This window comes from Garra rufa, chromosome 15 (assembly GCF_049309525.1).
Source record: "Garra rufa chromosome 15, GarRuf1.0, whole genome shotgun sequence".
NCBI classification, from domain to species: domain Eukaryota; kingdom Metazoa; phylum Chordata; class Actinopteri; order Cypriniformes; family Cyprinidae; genus Garra; species Garra rufa.
This window is the reverse complement of record NC_133375.1, coordinates 21,935,160-21,948,947: the sequence shown is the minus strand read 5'-3', so window position 1 is coordinate 21,948,947 and position 13,788 is coordinate 21,935,160. Positions and strand designations below refer to the sequence as shown.

Below are 13,788 nucleotides of genomic sequence, written 5' to 3'. Positions count from 1 at the left end.
ATACAAAATATGATAATAAATAATATAAATAAAATTCTGACAATCTGAAACAATATCCACAAAACGATAAAAATGATCCTAAATATATCGAACGTGTTTGCATAATAATTATTTTAGACAACTGCTCAGAGGGAGAGAAAGAGAGAGCAAGAGTGGCGTGTGGTGTATTCAGACACTTCATTAAGTGAATGGGGGGCCGGTTTGAGAGACTCCCACTTGCTTTACATGCGAGCACAAAGACATAAAGAACATAAAGGGTGCAGCATGCAGGCAGATGCCGACATCATCCTGTCCTATGAAGCTCCATTCATAGTAACTGTGGCCTGCACTTATCATCACTGTGCACACTGAGAATGTGTGTGTGTGTATTGTCTGCAAAGCTGCGTTGATTCATAAAGTCTAACGTTTCTCCACAGTTATCAGTGTTTATTAGTTCAAGAATCTGAACTCGAGAAGAAGAATTGTTAAACAAAGTCGTAATTTGTATGTTGTAGTTTACAAAAAGTATTCCCATAGCTTGATTAAACAGCGGTTGAACCACTGATGTCACATGGAGCAATTCATTAAAGCTATATGTGACCCTGGACCACAAAACCGTCTTAAGTAGCAATGGTATATTTGTAGAAATAGGCAAAAATACATTGCATAGGTCAAAATTATAGATTTTTCTTTTAAGTCATGTTCCATGAAGATATTTTGTCAAATTTCTACCGTAAATATATAAAAAAATATTTTTTTATAGTTTAGTAATATGCATTGCTAAGAACACTAATAGAAATTACAAAAATAATAATAAAAGCTAGCATCGAGTTAAATGTATAATAATGGTGTTTGTGATGGCAAGTTCATGGGTTCGAAACCCAGAAAACACACATAAGCACTGTATGCTGCTTTCTGCCAAATGCATATAAACATAAACACAGACGAGTTCTAGTTGACACTGCAGATTTACAGAAGAAAAGCGAAGCGACTACAGCTTGCCAGCGTTTGACGCGACTGTCAACGAAACAGACGGGACAGAAGACGTGGAACAGAACCGAACAGAATGTACGCTGGTTGTTGTATCAACTCATGTTAAGATTGTGTGACATTTCAGGCCTTTCCTTCTCCTTTTCTCTTTCTCTCTCTCACAGAATGGGGGTGTTCGGAAAGGGGAGGGAGCGTATCAGAGGGGGGTCTGTCTGTCTGCGTGTGTGAAGGCACAGACGGTTCAGTAGTAATGTGATGTGTGTCCCGAGGGATGTTTGATGGATTAATGCTGAGCAGCTCCATTGCGATGTACCACCTGATCTCACTCCCACCGTCTGCCTCTATAAAACCTGCCTGACTGCTGATCTCAGCTAGTCTCTCAGTCTCTCCTCTCTGTCTGTCTGTCTCTCTTTCTCTCTCTCTCCCTCTCTCTCTGTCTTCTCTATCTCTTCCTCCTCTCAGCCGCCTCCGCTGCAGGCCAGGAGCTATCCAGTGCTGAACAAGTGAATTTTTTTCTTTTTTTTTCACCAGCGTAAGCGGGTGTGTGTGTGTACAGTAGCAGGCAGACACACACACAGTACCATCAGACATCTCTCTTTTCTTCTGCGTGCTCTTCATTTTTCCGTTATCTAGTCACTCTTTTGTTGAGTTCCTGGGACGTGGATGTTTTTTTAACAGTGGATTTCATTCGGGACGATTTTCGCCAGGGCTTTTTGGCGTGTGTGTGTGTGTCCGTCTGCGGCCGATGTGAAGGATTTCTGGTGCGTCTGTGCGCGTGCGACCGTGTGTGAACCATGCCTCGCTCATTTCTGGTGAAGAAGATCAAACTGGATGATTTCTCCTCGTCTCCTGTGTCAGCGTCTAATCATCATCACCATCACCATCTCGATGACTCCTTTACACGCTCTCGCTCCAGCCTGGGCGTCCGGCTTTGCGAAAATGGTGAGTGTGATACCTAAATAGATTTTTAAATACAAATCTGTGTTTTGTGCGTAGAGTCCAACAGATGTTACATAAAGCCTCCCGTTCTGTCGCAAACTAATCCGTAAAACCCTCCATCCTTTCACCCCCAGCCCTGTCCTCCATTGTGCCCCCCGGACTTTGTTTGTTTTTGTTTTTTTTTGACTCATGCCGACACAAATCAGGTCACGCAGCGCGATCAGCTTATGCGAATAAAGCCGTACGAAGTTTGTTGTGTGTAACAGCTAATGCTAACGCTAACACGCTGCTTTGTGATGCTGATGTGTTTGTCCTTAGCTGATACTGCCCTTGAGTTTCGGTCCAAACCCTCCCCCCCCTCCCAGCAGCACTCTCTCTTTCTCGCTCTCCTCCCCCATCCGCCTTTTCTGCCTCATCTCACTATTTCTCTTTTTCACTCTCCTGCTTCCGGGTACATGAATCTAAGTGGTGGAGGGGGAGGTAGGGTTTCAGCCATCGTTGACGCCACTGGAGACATCCGAGGACTGTACTGTACAGCTCGAAGGAGAACGAGGGAGATGAAAAGAAAGACGAGCTTGAGGCAGCGCTGACTTTTGTCACATGATGCAGCAGCACGCACACACGCACAATAGGGCAAATAGCATCACGCACACAGAGCAAAGCCCAGCATCCCTGAGCGGACATGATGGGACAGGCTGAGCTAAACTGAGCTATTCTAGAGAGACTAAAGCGAGTCCAGAGAGCTCTGTGTCCTCACAGACAGATTTTGGCAGCAGATGTGTGGCTCTCATTGCCCTACTATGGTGTTTTTCGCAGATAAGCGCGATAAGACATCAGGGATATCTTCCCACCTGTTACAAAAAAACACAACAGGCTGTTAATCTGTTTTTGGGTCATTGTAAGATTACATGAATTTATAAGCTGTGCTGCTCCTTTTATGCATTTATCACAAACACTCATTCATTATTTATGGTTCTGTAAAATATTTTGCATGCATTTTCTGTCATTAAGTATTTTATAAACATTTTTGCTCCGCTTTGAAGGTCGAGCATCAGGACTCCCTAAACAAAGGACAAACAACGAATAATTAAAATTTCATAGTTACTGCAACTATTGTTGATTCTATAAAATCATTACTTAATATTAATATTAATATAGAATATTAGCAAATTTTGGATTGCTTCTTATATTATCAGTTACATTATAATTGTATTTACAATATTATTTAATTCTATCTAGTTAATTTTTATTCATATCTATTATTTTAAACTTGCTCCTGTATAATTATAAAATACTGATGATGTTAATATATTAGGAATATTGTATTATTGAATTACTTTTTATTATATGTTATTGATTGTATTGCTATATGCGACCCTAGACCACCATACCACTCTCAAGTAGCACAGGTATATTTGTAGCAATAGATAACAATACACTGTATGGGTCAAAATTATCAATTTTTCTTTTATGCCAAAAATCTTTAGGATATTAAGTACAGATCATGTTTCATGAATCTATTTTGTAAATTTTATATCGTAAATATATCAAAATTTCATTTTTTGCTTAGTAATATGCATTGCTAAGAACTTTTTTGGACAACTTTAAAGTTGATTTTCAATATTTTCATTTTTTGCACCCTCAGATTCCAGATTTTCAAATAGTTGTCTCGGCCAAATATTGTCCTATCCAAACAAACCATACATCAATGGAAATCTTATTTATTTAGCATATTTAGATGTATAAATCTTAATTTCAAATCTCCAAACATTGACCCTTTTTTGGTCCAGGGTCAGATATTATAGTGTAAGGTACTTTCATGGCTAATACCGCAGTCTGTAGCCAGACAGAAAATATGATTATGAAAAATCCTTAAGCTTGGACAATGTGTGGACAATGCAGTTATGTATGCCGAAAAACATCCTCTCAATCTCTCGACTGATCCTGTTTATCTTTTTCCTGGCCAGCGTCATCCTTATTGCTCATTGCTGTATTCAGTCTCACTGTATAACTAGCTTACACAGATACCGCACTGCATTAAATGCCTTTTGGGTTTCCCTTTTAGCACACAGATTTAATTATAAACATTTTGTTGAAGACATGGCACCTTGGAAGGTGTATTATGTCTGTGGAATTCCAATGGCAATAAACGCGTCTGAGCCCCACGGCTGCCAGAAATCCTTTTAGCAGCTCCTGAATGACCCTCACGATGCATTAAGACTCGCTCTTCATGGTCAGAGGGCTCTATAATCAGTTTAGAGAAGTTAGGAGGGAGTTTATTTGCTTCAGCAGCTAGAAAGGTAATAAGATGTCCTGTATTGGGAAATACATTTGTAATATTCTTAAATACTTGGAACAATTTCACTGTTTTGAAATCTGGGGAAAAGCTTTGAGTTCTCTTCTGAGAGAAGTGAAAGTGTTTTGTAAATTCCAGATTTTCTTAAAAAATGGTTTAAATCTATCCATGTCAACCTCTCTTTACTTCTACTTTTAACAGAGTATGCTGTGCATAATGGATAAATAAACACTAAACTCTACAGAAGCCCTTGGATAATCTTATGAAAGCAAAAGAGAGGCTGAGTGGCTTCTTCATCTCAAGGAGAGAAAGAGAGACACTTGTGCTTCCACCACAGTTAACCTGCTTAATTAGCCATTAACCATGTTAAAACCCTTTGGGTCACACACACACACACACACACACACACACACACACACACACACACACACACACACACACACACACACACACACACACACACATGTTGGGTTTACATGTTTTATGGGGACATTCCATAGGCGTAATGGTTTTTATACTGTACAAACCGTACTTTCTATCGCCCTACACCTACCCTACACCTAAACCTAGCCCTCACAGGAGATTGTGCACACTTTTACTTCCTCAAAAAAACTCATTGTGCATGATTTATAAGCCTGTTTCCTCATGGGGACCTGAGAAATGTCCCCACAAGGTCAAAATCTACTGGTATTCCTATCCTTGTGGGGACATTTGGTCCCCACAACGTGATGAATACCAGGTACACACACACACACACACACATACATACATGAATGCAGTATGCAGTAGTCCTCTATCAGCCACCAGAGACTATAGAAGCCTGTTTGAATCTCATAGTAAAAAATAATTACCGTAAGTTTAAAATCTGAAATAATATTACAACTGTAAGATATAAAGCCAAACTATGAAATATAAACTCTCAACTGAGATATAAAGTCAAATTGTGAGCTATGAGCTCATACTGAGAAAACAAATTCGCAATGTTGAGATAAGTAAAAAAAAAAAAAAAAAAAAAAATCATAAGCAGAAATGGACTTCATACAGAACAGCACCACAATATAGTCAAAATGATTTCCACCATATAAACTATATCACTGAAACAGGGTTTTATACTTCGAAAAGGGGAACATTTGCAGCGATGCCACAGAACCACCATTTTGGGTTCCTGAAATAACCTTTTAGTGATCTGTGCCTAAAAAAAACATTTTTTCTTTGTTTAAAGAACATTTCAATAATCTAAATAACTTTTTTTGGGGTGTGCACTGTTAAAAATAAAAGTTCCAAAAGGATGTTTTTGCAGTGATGCCAAGGAAGAGTACACTCTTAAAAATAAAGGTTCTTTATTGACATCAGTGGTTCCACAAAGAACCTTGAACATCCATGAAACCTTTCAAATGCAGAAAAGGATGATTATAGTTTAAAATGATCTTCAAAATGATTCTTTTAAGAACGGATGCCAATAAAGAACCTTTATTTTTAAGAGTGTGCTCTAATAAATAAAGGTTCTTTATTGGCATTGATGGTTCCACAATAGGGGTGGGCGGTACACCGGTATCATAGTTAACACCGGTGTGGCATTGCGCCACGACATGGATTTTCTAATACCGTCAATACCGTAATAAATCTATTATGTGCCTTGAACGGCTGCATTTACATCAACAATAGCTCATTCTAAATAATAAGGCACTAAAGTTTAATTTGCCTGCGACTGGTTGTCAATTGCATGCGCACATACAGTCAGTGCGTTCACACCAAACGTCAAGCGAGCATGCGCATCCCGTCACTCACTCTAGTTTATCCGCGGGAGGTTTCCCCATCACTCGCGCGAATAACAACACGGCGCGATTGACATGGCGGAGATAAATACGATCGCTGCTTTGTTCCTGTTGTGCAAGTTCTAAATGCACCGAAAAGCCAAACGCCGAAGTGTCTAGGCTCACAGCAAAGTAATGTATCAGAGACATATCTCATACCTCATTCCTTCTATAAACAAAGTGTAGATAGTATAAGTAAGAGATTGATCGCAGTACAGAGAGTGTCGTTGATTATAATAGAGCTTTGTGATATCGCAAACTAAGATGAGGAACAGCTTTTAATATTTTTATGGGAGTTTTTAAATGAGATATTAATTTAATACAGCTGTTAAATAAACGAGACGTTATTATTAAGTGACTTAGATTGTCTGAGAATAACACTATGCCCGATTTTGGTCTGTTTCGTAGTCAAAATTTATTCTGGAACAAGACACACTGCTGTGTTTAAATGAAGATGCGCCGTTCTCCAGTCAAACACAGCGGTGTTTCCTTTATAAGTGAACATGCGTTTTAAACTAATCTAGTGAAATGATTCAATTTCCCATTCATAATGAGAGTCACTTGAATGAACCATGTGTTCTAACGAATCAAATGAACAATACGATTCAGTAAATAATTTCAGTGTCTTGCCGCCACCTGCTGACAGATCCTTTCAGTTATTGAAATCTTAAATACTTGTGGATTCCAAATTTTATTTTAAAAACACTAATCTCAACATGAATTTATAGATTTAATTGCACTCATGGCACCTCTGAGCCTCATTTTCATGGACGACACTATAAAAATTAAGACAGAAATCTTGCTGATCATTATTACTTGCTGAACTATTACTAGCACTACCTCATAGGGGTTTCAGTTCAATTAACAAATTGACTTGACTGGAGAAGCCACATCTCAGTGGCTCTTATTCATCAGCATTGAAGGGCCTGAGTTGGACCGTTTCAATGGCCAGAAGGTAGTTGAAGTGTTGCACTCACACACAGCAATGGCTTTGAGAGTATCGCTCTAGAACAGAGACAATATTTGTGATCTTCTTAACAAGACCAGGAACATAATACCGTGATATTATACCGGCACCGTTCAAAAGATGAAAAATACCGTGATATAAATTTTAGGTCATATCGCCCACCCCTATTCCACAAAGAACCTTTAACATCCATGGAACCTTTCAAATGCAGAAAAGGTTCTTTATAGTTTAAAATGCTCTTTAAAATGGTTCTTTTAGGAACTGATGCCAATAAAGAACCTTTATTTTTAAGTGTACTCTTAAAAATCAGGTTCTTTATTGGCACATATGGTTCGATGAAGAACCTTGAACATCCATGAAAACTTTCAAATGCAGAAAAGGTTCTTTACAGTTTAAAATGTTCTTTAAAAAGGTTATTTTAAGAACTGTTTACTAAAAAGTTCTTCTATGGCATCACTGCAAAAACACCCCTTTGGAGCCTTTATTTTTAAGAGTGATATGGAAAGGTTCCATGGATGTTAAAGGCTCTTCATTGAAATACAGTTGCTCTTGTTGTACTTCTATTCTGCTGTCTCTGACATTGACATTGTGTCTGTAGTGTACTTCATCTGTGTCTTTAATTGCTTTACACCTGAAGTTCAATGTAGAATTGAAAGGTCAATGAGTTAATAACCTATTCATGTTCTCTTTCCTGCTGCAGGCTACATCCAGGATTACATCAGCTCTTCTGAATACACAGAGGAGAAGCAGGCCGACATGAAGCTGAGCTCAGATCCGCTGTACTCCCCAGTCAGCAGTGGAGGAGGGGAGTACTGCCAACCGGATCTGGAGCACCCCGACAGCCCTCAGTCCGGCCTCACGGCTCGTGGATACTTCAGCAGCGAGAGCGAATCTCTCAGCGAGGGCTACACCATGGATGCGTTCTTCATATCAGACGGCCGCTCAAGAAGGAAGGGAGAGGTCGCGGAAGCAAGGAAAGACGACGTTGAAGAGAAAGAAGTGGCTGTGGTGAACAACGGAGGTCCAAGGCACACTTGCAACGAGTGCGGAAAGACCTACGCCACTTCATCCAACCTGAGCCGACACAAGCAGACCCACCGCAGCCTTGACAGCAAGATGGCACGCAAGTGTCCCACCTGCGACAAGGTTTACGTGTCCATGCCGGCGCTTGCCATGCACATCCTCACTCACGACCTTAAGCACAAATGTCACGTGTGCAGCAAAGCCTTCAGTCGGCCTTGGCTGCTTCAGGGGCACATGCGATCACATACGGGAGAAAAGCCCTTCGCCTGCGCCCACTGCGGGAAAGCATTCGCCGACCGGTCCAACCTACGAGCGCACATGCAGACGCATTCGGCCTTCAAACACTACCGGTGCAAGCGCTGCAATAAGACCTTCGCGCTCAAGTCCTACCTGAACAAGCACTACGAATCCGCCTGCTTCAGAGGTTCTGGAGACGAGGATGAGTCTGGTTCTGAGAATTAATAAACGAGAAATGATGAAGATGAGCTAACGCTCTGAAAAATCCCCCACAGACTTCCTTCACAGACCCCACTTTCCCTTTTTTAGAAAGCAATATTTTCACCAAGAAAAAAACCAAACCAACCCAATAATGAATAGATGCTGGATTTTTTTCTTCGGTAAAAAAAAAGACCCTCTCATATAGACATGTACAATTATGAGGCCTGGCATGCAAATTTTTATGAACATAAAACTATTAATAACGATAGTAATAATATTTAGATTCCTGATGTTTTATAGCAAATCATAAAAAAAAGACATAAAAAAAGACAGCAACAGGTTTGTGCTTTTTGAGAAATGAAATCAATTTGTATTTTTATGCTGCTCTTTTATTTTCAATTCTTTTGCAACTGCCAACATGAACTTTTTATGAAAATGTGAATAATGACAGTATTTGCAAAAAAAAAAAAAAAAGATTGTAGACCTCTGAAAAGGTACAAACTTTTGTTACACTTTTGGTATTTGATTTATAATTGTTATTTTTATATTCAAAGTTTCCTGCAGTTCCATTATTTATTTGTTTATTTATTTATTTATTGTGCCAATCATGTCCTGTAACTATTCGAGCAGAGCGACCATCACTCTGTGTTTACCATATGGAGGAAACAGCACTCAAGACTAAACATTTCAACGATCTCCAAACATTCGAAACACGGACGACAGGGACTTTTCAACAACATCTCTGCTCGCTCTGCTGGGCTTCCTCACACTAAAACAGACTGCATGTGCTTCAGACGCCTGGAGCTCCACCCTTTGTCTTCCTGCTCCATGATTACCTCACCCAGAGGCAGGTATGACCTCTAACCTCTGCTCTGTCCACGCTCTCAAAGCGCCCATCACACAAACCTCATTTCTACCATTCCAGTATTGTTGTTGAGTATTTATGTATTTATTTATGCACTATTTTCATTTCCTTATTTATTTCATGTGTATTTATTTATTTATGTACCTATCTATCTATCTATCTATCTATCTATCTATTTATTTATTTATTTGGTTGATTATTCTCTGTGTTATTGGATACTGAACTGCCGTTGACCTTTTAAGATGCTGCTCTTTAATGAAAATCTTTATATGCATGATTCAGCTGTAGAGGGATTTTATTCTTTTTTGAGAGGGACGGTATGCAGTGTTTGAAAGCAGATGAATTCAGGTGATGATGCTTTGTTTTAATGGGCAATAATTCTTCTTAGGTACAGCAACTTGTATAATCACAGCTGTCCTGTTAGCAGTCAATGTAGGGCAATAAACAAAAACCTCCTTATTATCTCAAAGGTCATTCTCTCCATTTCGTCGTTTCTAGAAATTCATTTCCTGCTAAGACCATCAGAATGTCTATATATGGTGTGTGTGTGTGTGTGTGTGTGACTCCACCCACATTTGTGACATCACAATTCATCTCATTGCCAAACGCCAAACGATTTGTGACCCTGGACCACAAAACCAGTCATAAGTAGCATACTATATACTTGTAGCAAAAGCCAACAAAATTATCGATTTTTCTGTTATGCCAAAAATCTTTAGGATATTAAGTAAAGATGATGTTCCATCAAGATATTTTATAAAGTTCCTACCATAAATATATCAAAACTTAATTTTTGATTGGTAATATGCATCTCTAAGAACTTCATTTGGACAACTTTAAAGGTGATTTTCTCAATATTCCAGATTTTCAAATAGTTGTATCTCAGCCAGGTATTGTCCTAACAAACCATACATCAATGGAAAGCTTATTTATTCAGTTTTCAGATGATGTACAAATTTCAATTTCAAAAATTGACCCTTATGGCTGGTTTTGTGGTCCATCTGAACACCAACAAAAGCATACATTAATCCCTGAAAGTGCAAATCGAACTCGACAGATGCTTGTTCTTTTTTGTACTTGCAAATTTAAACACTTTAATAAGAAAATCAGCAGCAATAAGCCTTTTTCTAGAATTTTTACTATTATTATTATTATCATCACAGACTTAATATAACTGTTTTACGTATCAGCAATAGTTTTTAATGCAATTTTAAAACGACTAACCCACAGCATGACATATTTCATGAATTTGGCTTTAGCTGTCCAAATAAATCCCATCATAAGCTGTGGCTGCCAGACAATGACATGAATATGACAGAGTTTCAGTGACATGTGAAATAGGAGTCCCAAATCCTAGACCCAGAAATAATGACCCCCCCTGAATGGCCAATCAGGATGGATTATTCAGTGTTTGGGTGAAAGGAGTGCTGCGTTCAGGACAGAGATGAAACAAAATAGAGGCTTAATGGCAGCATTGATGGAAATAGCTGAGCATATGGCGCCAATGTGCCGCTGCCTGTATAATAAAGATCTGAAAGATGTTTGGAGATGAAAGGATGAGAAGTGCATTCAGAATGCGACAGTGTAAATCAGCTGCCGCTGTCTCTCCTATGCAGCAGAAAAAGCGGAACTGCTAATTTGATAGCAAAAATAAATTTAGCACCATCATGAAAATTTGCATAGGACAATATGCATCAGCATATATGATGCAGCTCATGTCAAAGTGAATAGAAGCTGTGTTCACTCCCCTAAAGGGTTAACAGGTGTTGGTGGACAGACAGTAGTCTGAGAGCATAATTGAGTCTGAGTTTGACCTTGTGAGGAAGGTCGAGCAGCACCAGCCAAAGGCTCTGTCAGCGTTTTGCATATTGTAAAAAGGACGGCACAATCTCAGTAATGGGCCAAAACCTGTGGGGAATAGATAATGAGTTTCTCCTCCCACTTTTCTTCTGCTCTTCGCCTCTTTTCCACCCATTCCTGACCTCGTACATTGGCACGCTGTCTCTCAACGTGTCCTAGCAGCATTCTGCATGGTATTTCGCACTCATTGCTGATGGATATCAGTGTCAGAAATATAATAACAACTATTAAAATTAAAATGTACCCTCTGGAAATGTTTTTAAGGACATTTGTGACCCTGGACCACAAAACCAGTCTTAAGTAGCAAGGGTATATTTGTAGCAATAGCCAAAAATGCATTTTGTATGGGTCAAAATGATCGATTTTACTTTACCAAAAATCATTAGGATATTAAGTAAAGATCATGTTCCATGAAGATATTTTGTCAATTTCCTATCAAAAATATATCAAAACTTAATTTTTGATTAGTAAAATGCATTGCTAAGAACTTCATTTGGACAACTTTAAAAGCAATTTTCTCAATATTTTGATTTGTTGGCATTTTGGCCCAATATTGTCCTATCCTAGCAAACCATACATCAATGGAAAGCTTATTTATTCAGCTTTCAGATGATGTACACAATCTCAATTTAAAAAAAATATACCCTTATGACTAGTTTTGTGGTCTATGGTCACATTTTTAATTAAAAATGATACACAATCACTAATATAAGGACAATAGTGATCACTATTTAAAATGTTAACATGAAAATATTACATGTTAAAGTATAATTTTTTTTTAAATATATAAGATAGCACTTCACATATTTCATAGTTCCTTATTCTAGACTAGATAAGCAAAGAATAGAATATTATGAAATGTATACACTACCATTCAAAGGTTTGGGGTTTAAACTAATTCAATTGATAAAAGGTGATAGTAAAGACATCTATAATTTTATAAAAGATTTCTATTTCAAATAAACAAGCTATCTATTTATCAAAGAATCCAGAAAGGCTTCAACAAGAGTATTAAAAAGCAATATTAACTTTATTCAACATTAATAATAGTAAGAAATGTTTCTTGAGCATCAAATCTCAATTTTGGAATAAAGGACTTGACATTCAAAAATATATTAAATTGAAAACAGCTATTTTAAACTGCAATAATATTTCACAATAAATGGTTTTGTTGATCAATGCAGCCTTTAAAGACATTACAAAGTCTTACTTTTGAATGGTAGCGTATATGAAAAACATACAGACATATTATGTTAAATATCTGGAGTACATTTGGTGTTTTTTTTTGCTCCAAATCCTAATTCATTTCTGACCCTAATGGACATTCATCCTGCTTTTATTCCTAAATCATCCCCTCATATTTCTGACACACCCACAGCTGTGAAGAATCAACAGACTATCTGTTTTGAATATCCATCTGGATATTTTCCATTGTAATAAGGCTTGAATTCAGAGTCAATTCTAATTATGCAAAGCTTGATTTAATGTAGATGAGCTCTTTCAAAGACTATTCCAAAGGACTACCACCCTCTCTTTGTTATCAGACAAATCATTTTTCCACAAATGTTCAGAAATGTGAGATAACTGAAGAGACTGAGGAAGTGAATGCTTTTTTGTGTTTTTTCCTGAAACAAGTGTAAATATGTGTGTATATAGATCTCAGCAATAATGAGACACCGCATGCGAAGCGATCCCTTTGCTTTTACCTTTTCTGAGCCGTTTAACCCTGGACAGGCTGAACAGGATCAGGGACTTCATTAGCTCATTACCTGCTGTAGCTACCAGCAATATTAACAATACTAATCATTCTCTCTCTGTTCACCAGGATCTACCCATTTTCTTTGTCTCAGTCCCTCTTTTTCTCTCCTGTTTTTTTTTTTCTTTCTTTTGTGGAAGTGCCCAGCCTGGCTGAACAATAATATGAAGTGCCAAAAAAATAAAGAGTTATTTCCATGACAAAAGCCTTCAGCATATGGTAGGCAACTCACAGCCCTCCATATGGTCCTTGAGAGATTTCAAATTGTCTCTCTTCTTTTCCCTTGCCTTCTCTCTCTATCTTCCTGCCTCCCTGTGTAAAAACGTAAAGATTTTTCCACTTCTGATATTACATTTTGCCTGTTATGAAGGGTAAAGCCAATAGTGATGTTTATGAACAATAAAATCAATAGCACAAGCAGTCTGTTGCCTCTTTTTTTATTGACTAAATGTTTTACTTCCATTTCTCTCAAACACAAAACCTGAAGCGTACGCTTTTAGATGCTTTTAAAGCTTTTAGATCCCACTCACAGACCTCTGACCCTAGTTTAAAACTCCTGCATTAGTAGAACTGTATGTTCCGGTGTAGTCTAGCTTCTTACTGTTGTGCAGACATCAATTCTGATCACAAACAGACTAGAGTCACAAATCAGAATGAATGAACGACTTCTTCCTGTGGTCCTCCCTTACAACGCCTACCCATTACAGCAATGGTGCCCCTGATCTAGGATCAGCTTTTCCTACAAGCATCAGTGCTGTAACTCTCATCTGAACTGTAATCAAGTCAGCAGCTAAAGTCACTCTGAAGCCTGACGCACATGCATCTGTCCTGGTGCTGTTAAGCCAGTCCAAGTCATTAAAT

General features: G+C 38.3%; 1 protein-coding gene across 1 annotated transcript; it reads left to right on the top strand.

Annotated features, from left to right (window-relative positions):
- The first annotated feature begins 1,517 nt into the window (after nucleotides 1-1,517).
- On the top strand, nucleotides 1,518-13,332 carry scrt2 (scratch family zinc finger 2). Its single transcript, XM_073819608.1, has 2 exons — nucleotides 1,518-1,911; nucleotides 7,686-13,332. The coding sequence occupies exons 1-2, from the start codon at nucleotides 1,764-1,766 to the stop codon at nucleotides 8,468-8,470; spliced, it is 933 nt and encodes a 310-aa protein (XP_073675709.1). The 5' UTR covers nucleotides 1,518-1,763; the 3' UTR covers nucleotides 8,471-13,332.
- The last annotated feature ends 456 nt before the right edge of the window (nucleotides 13,333-13,788 follow it).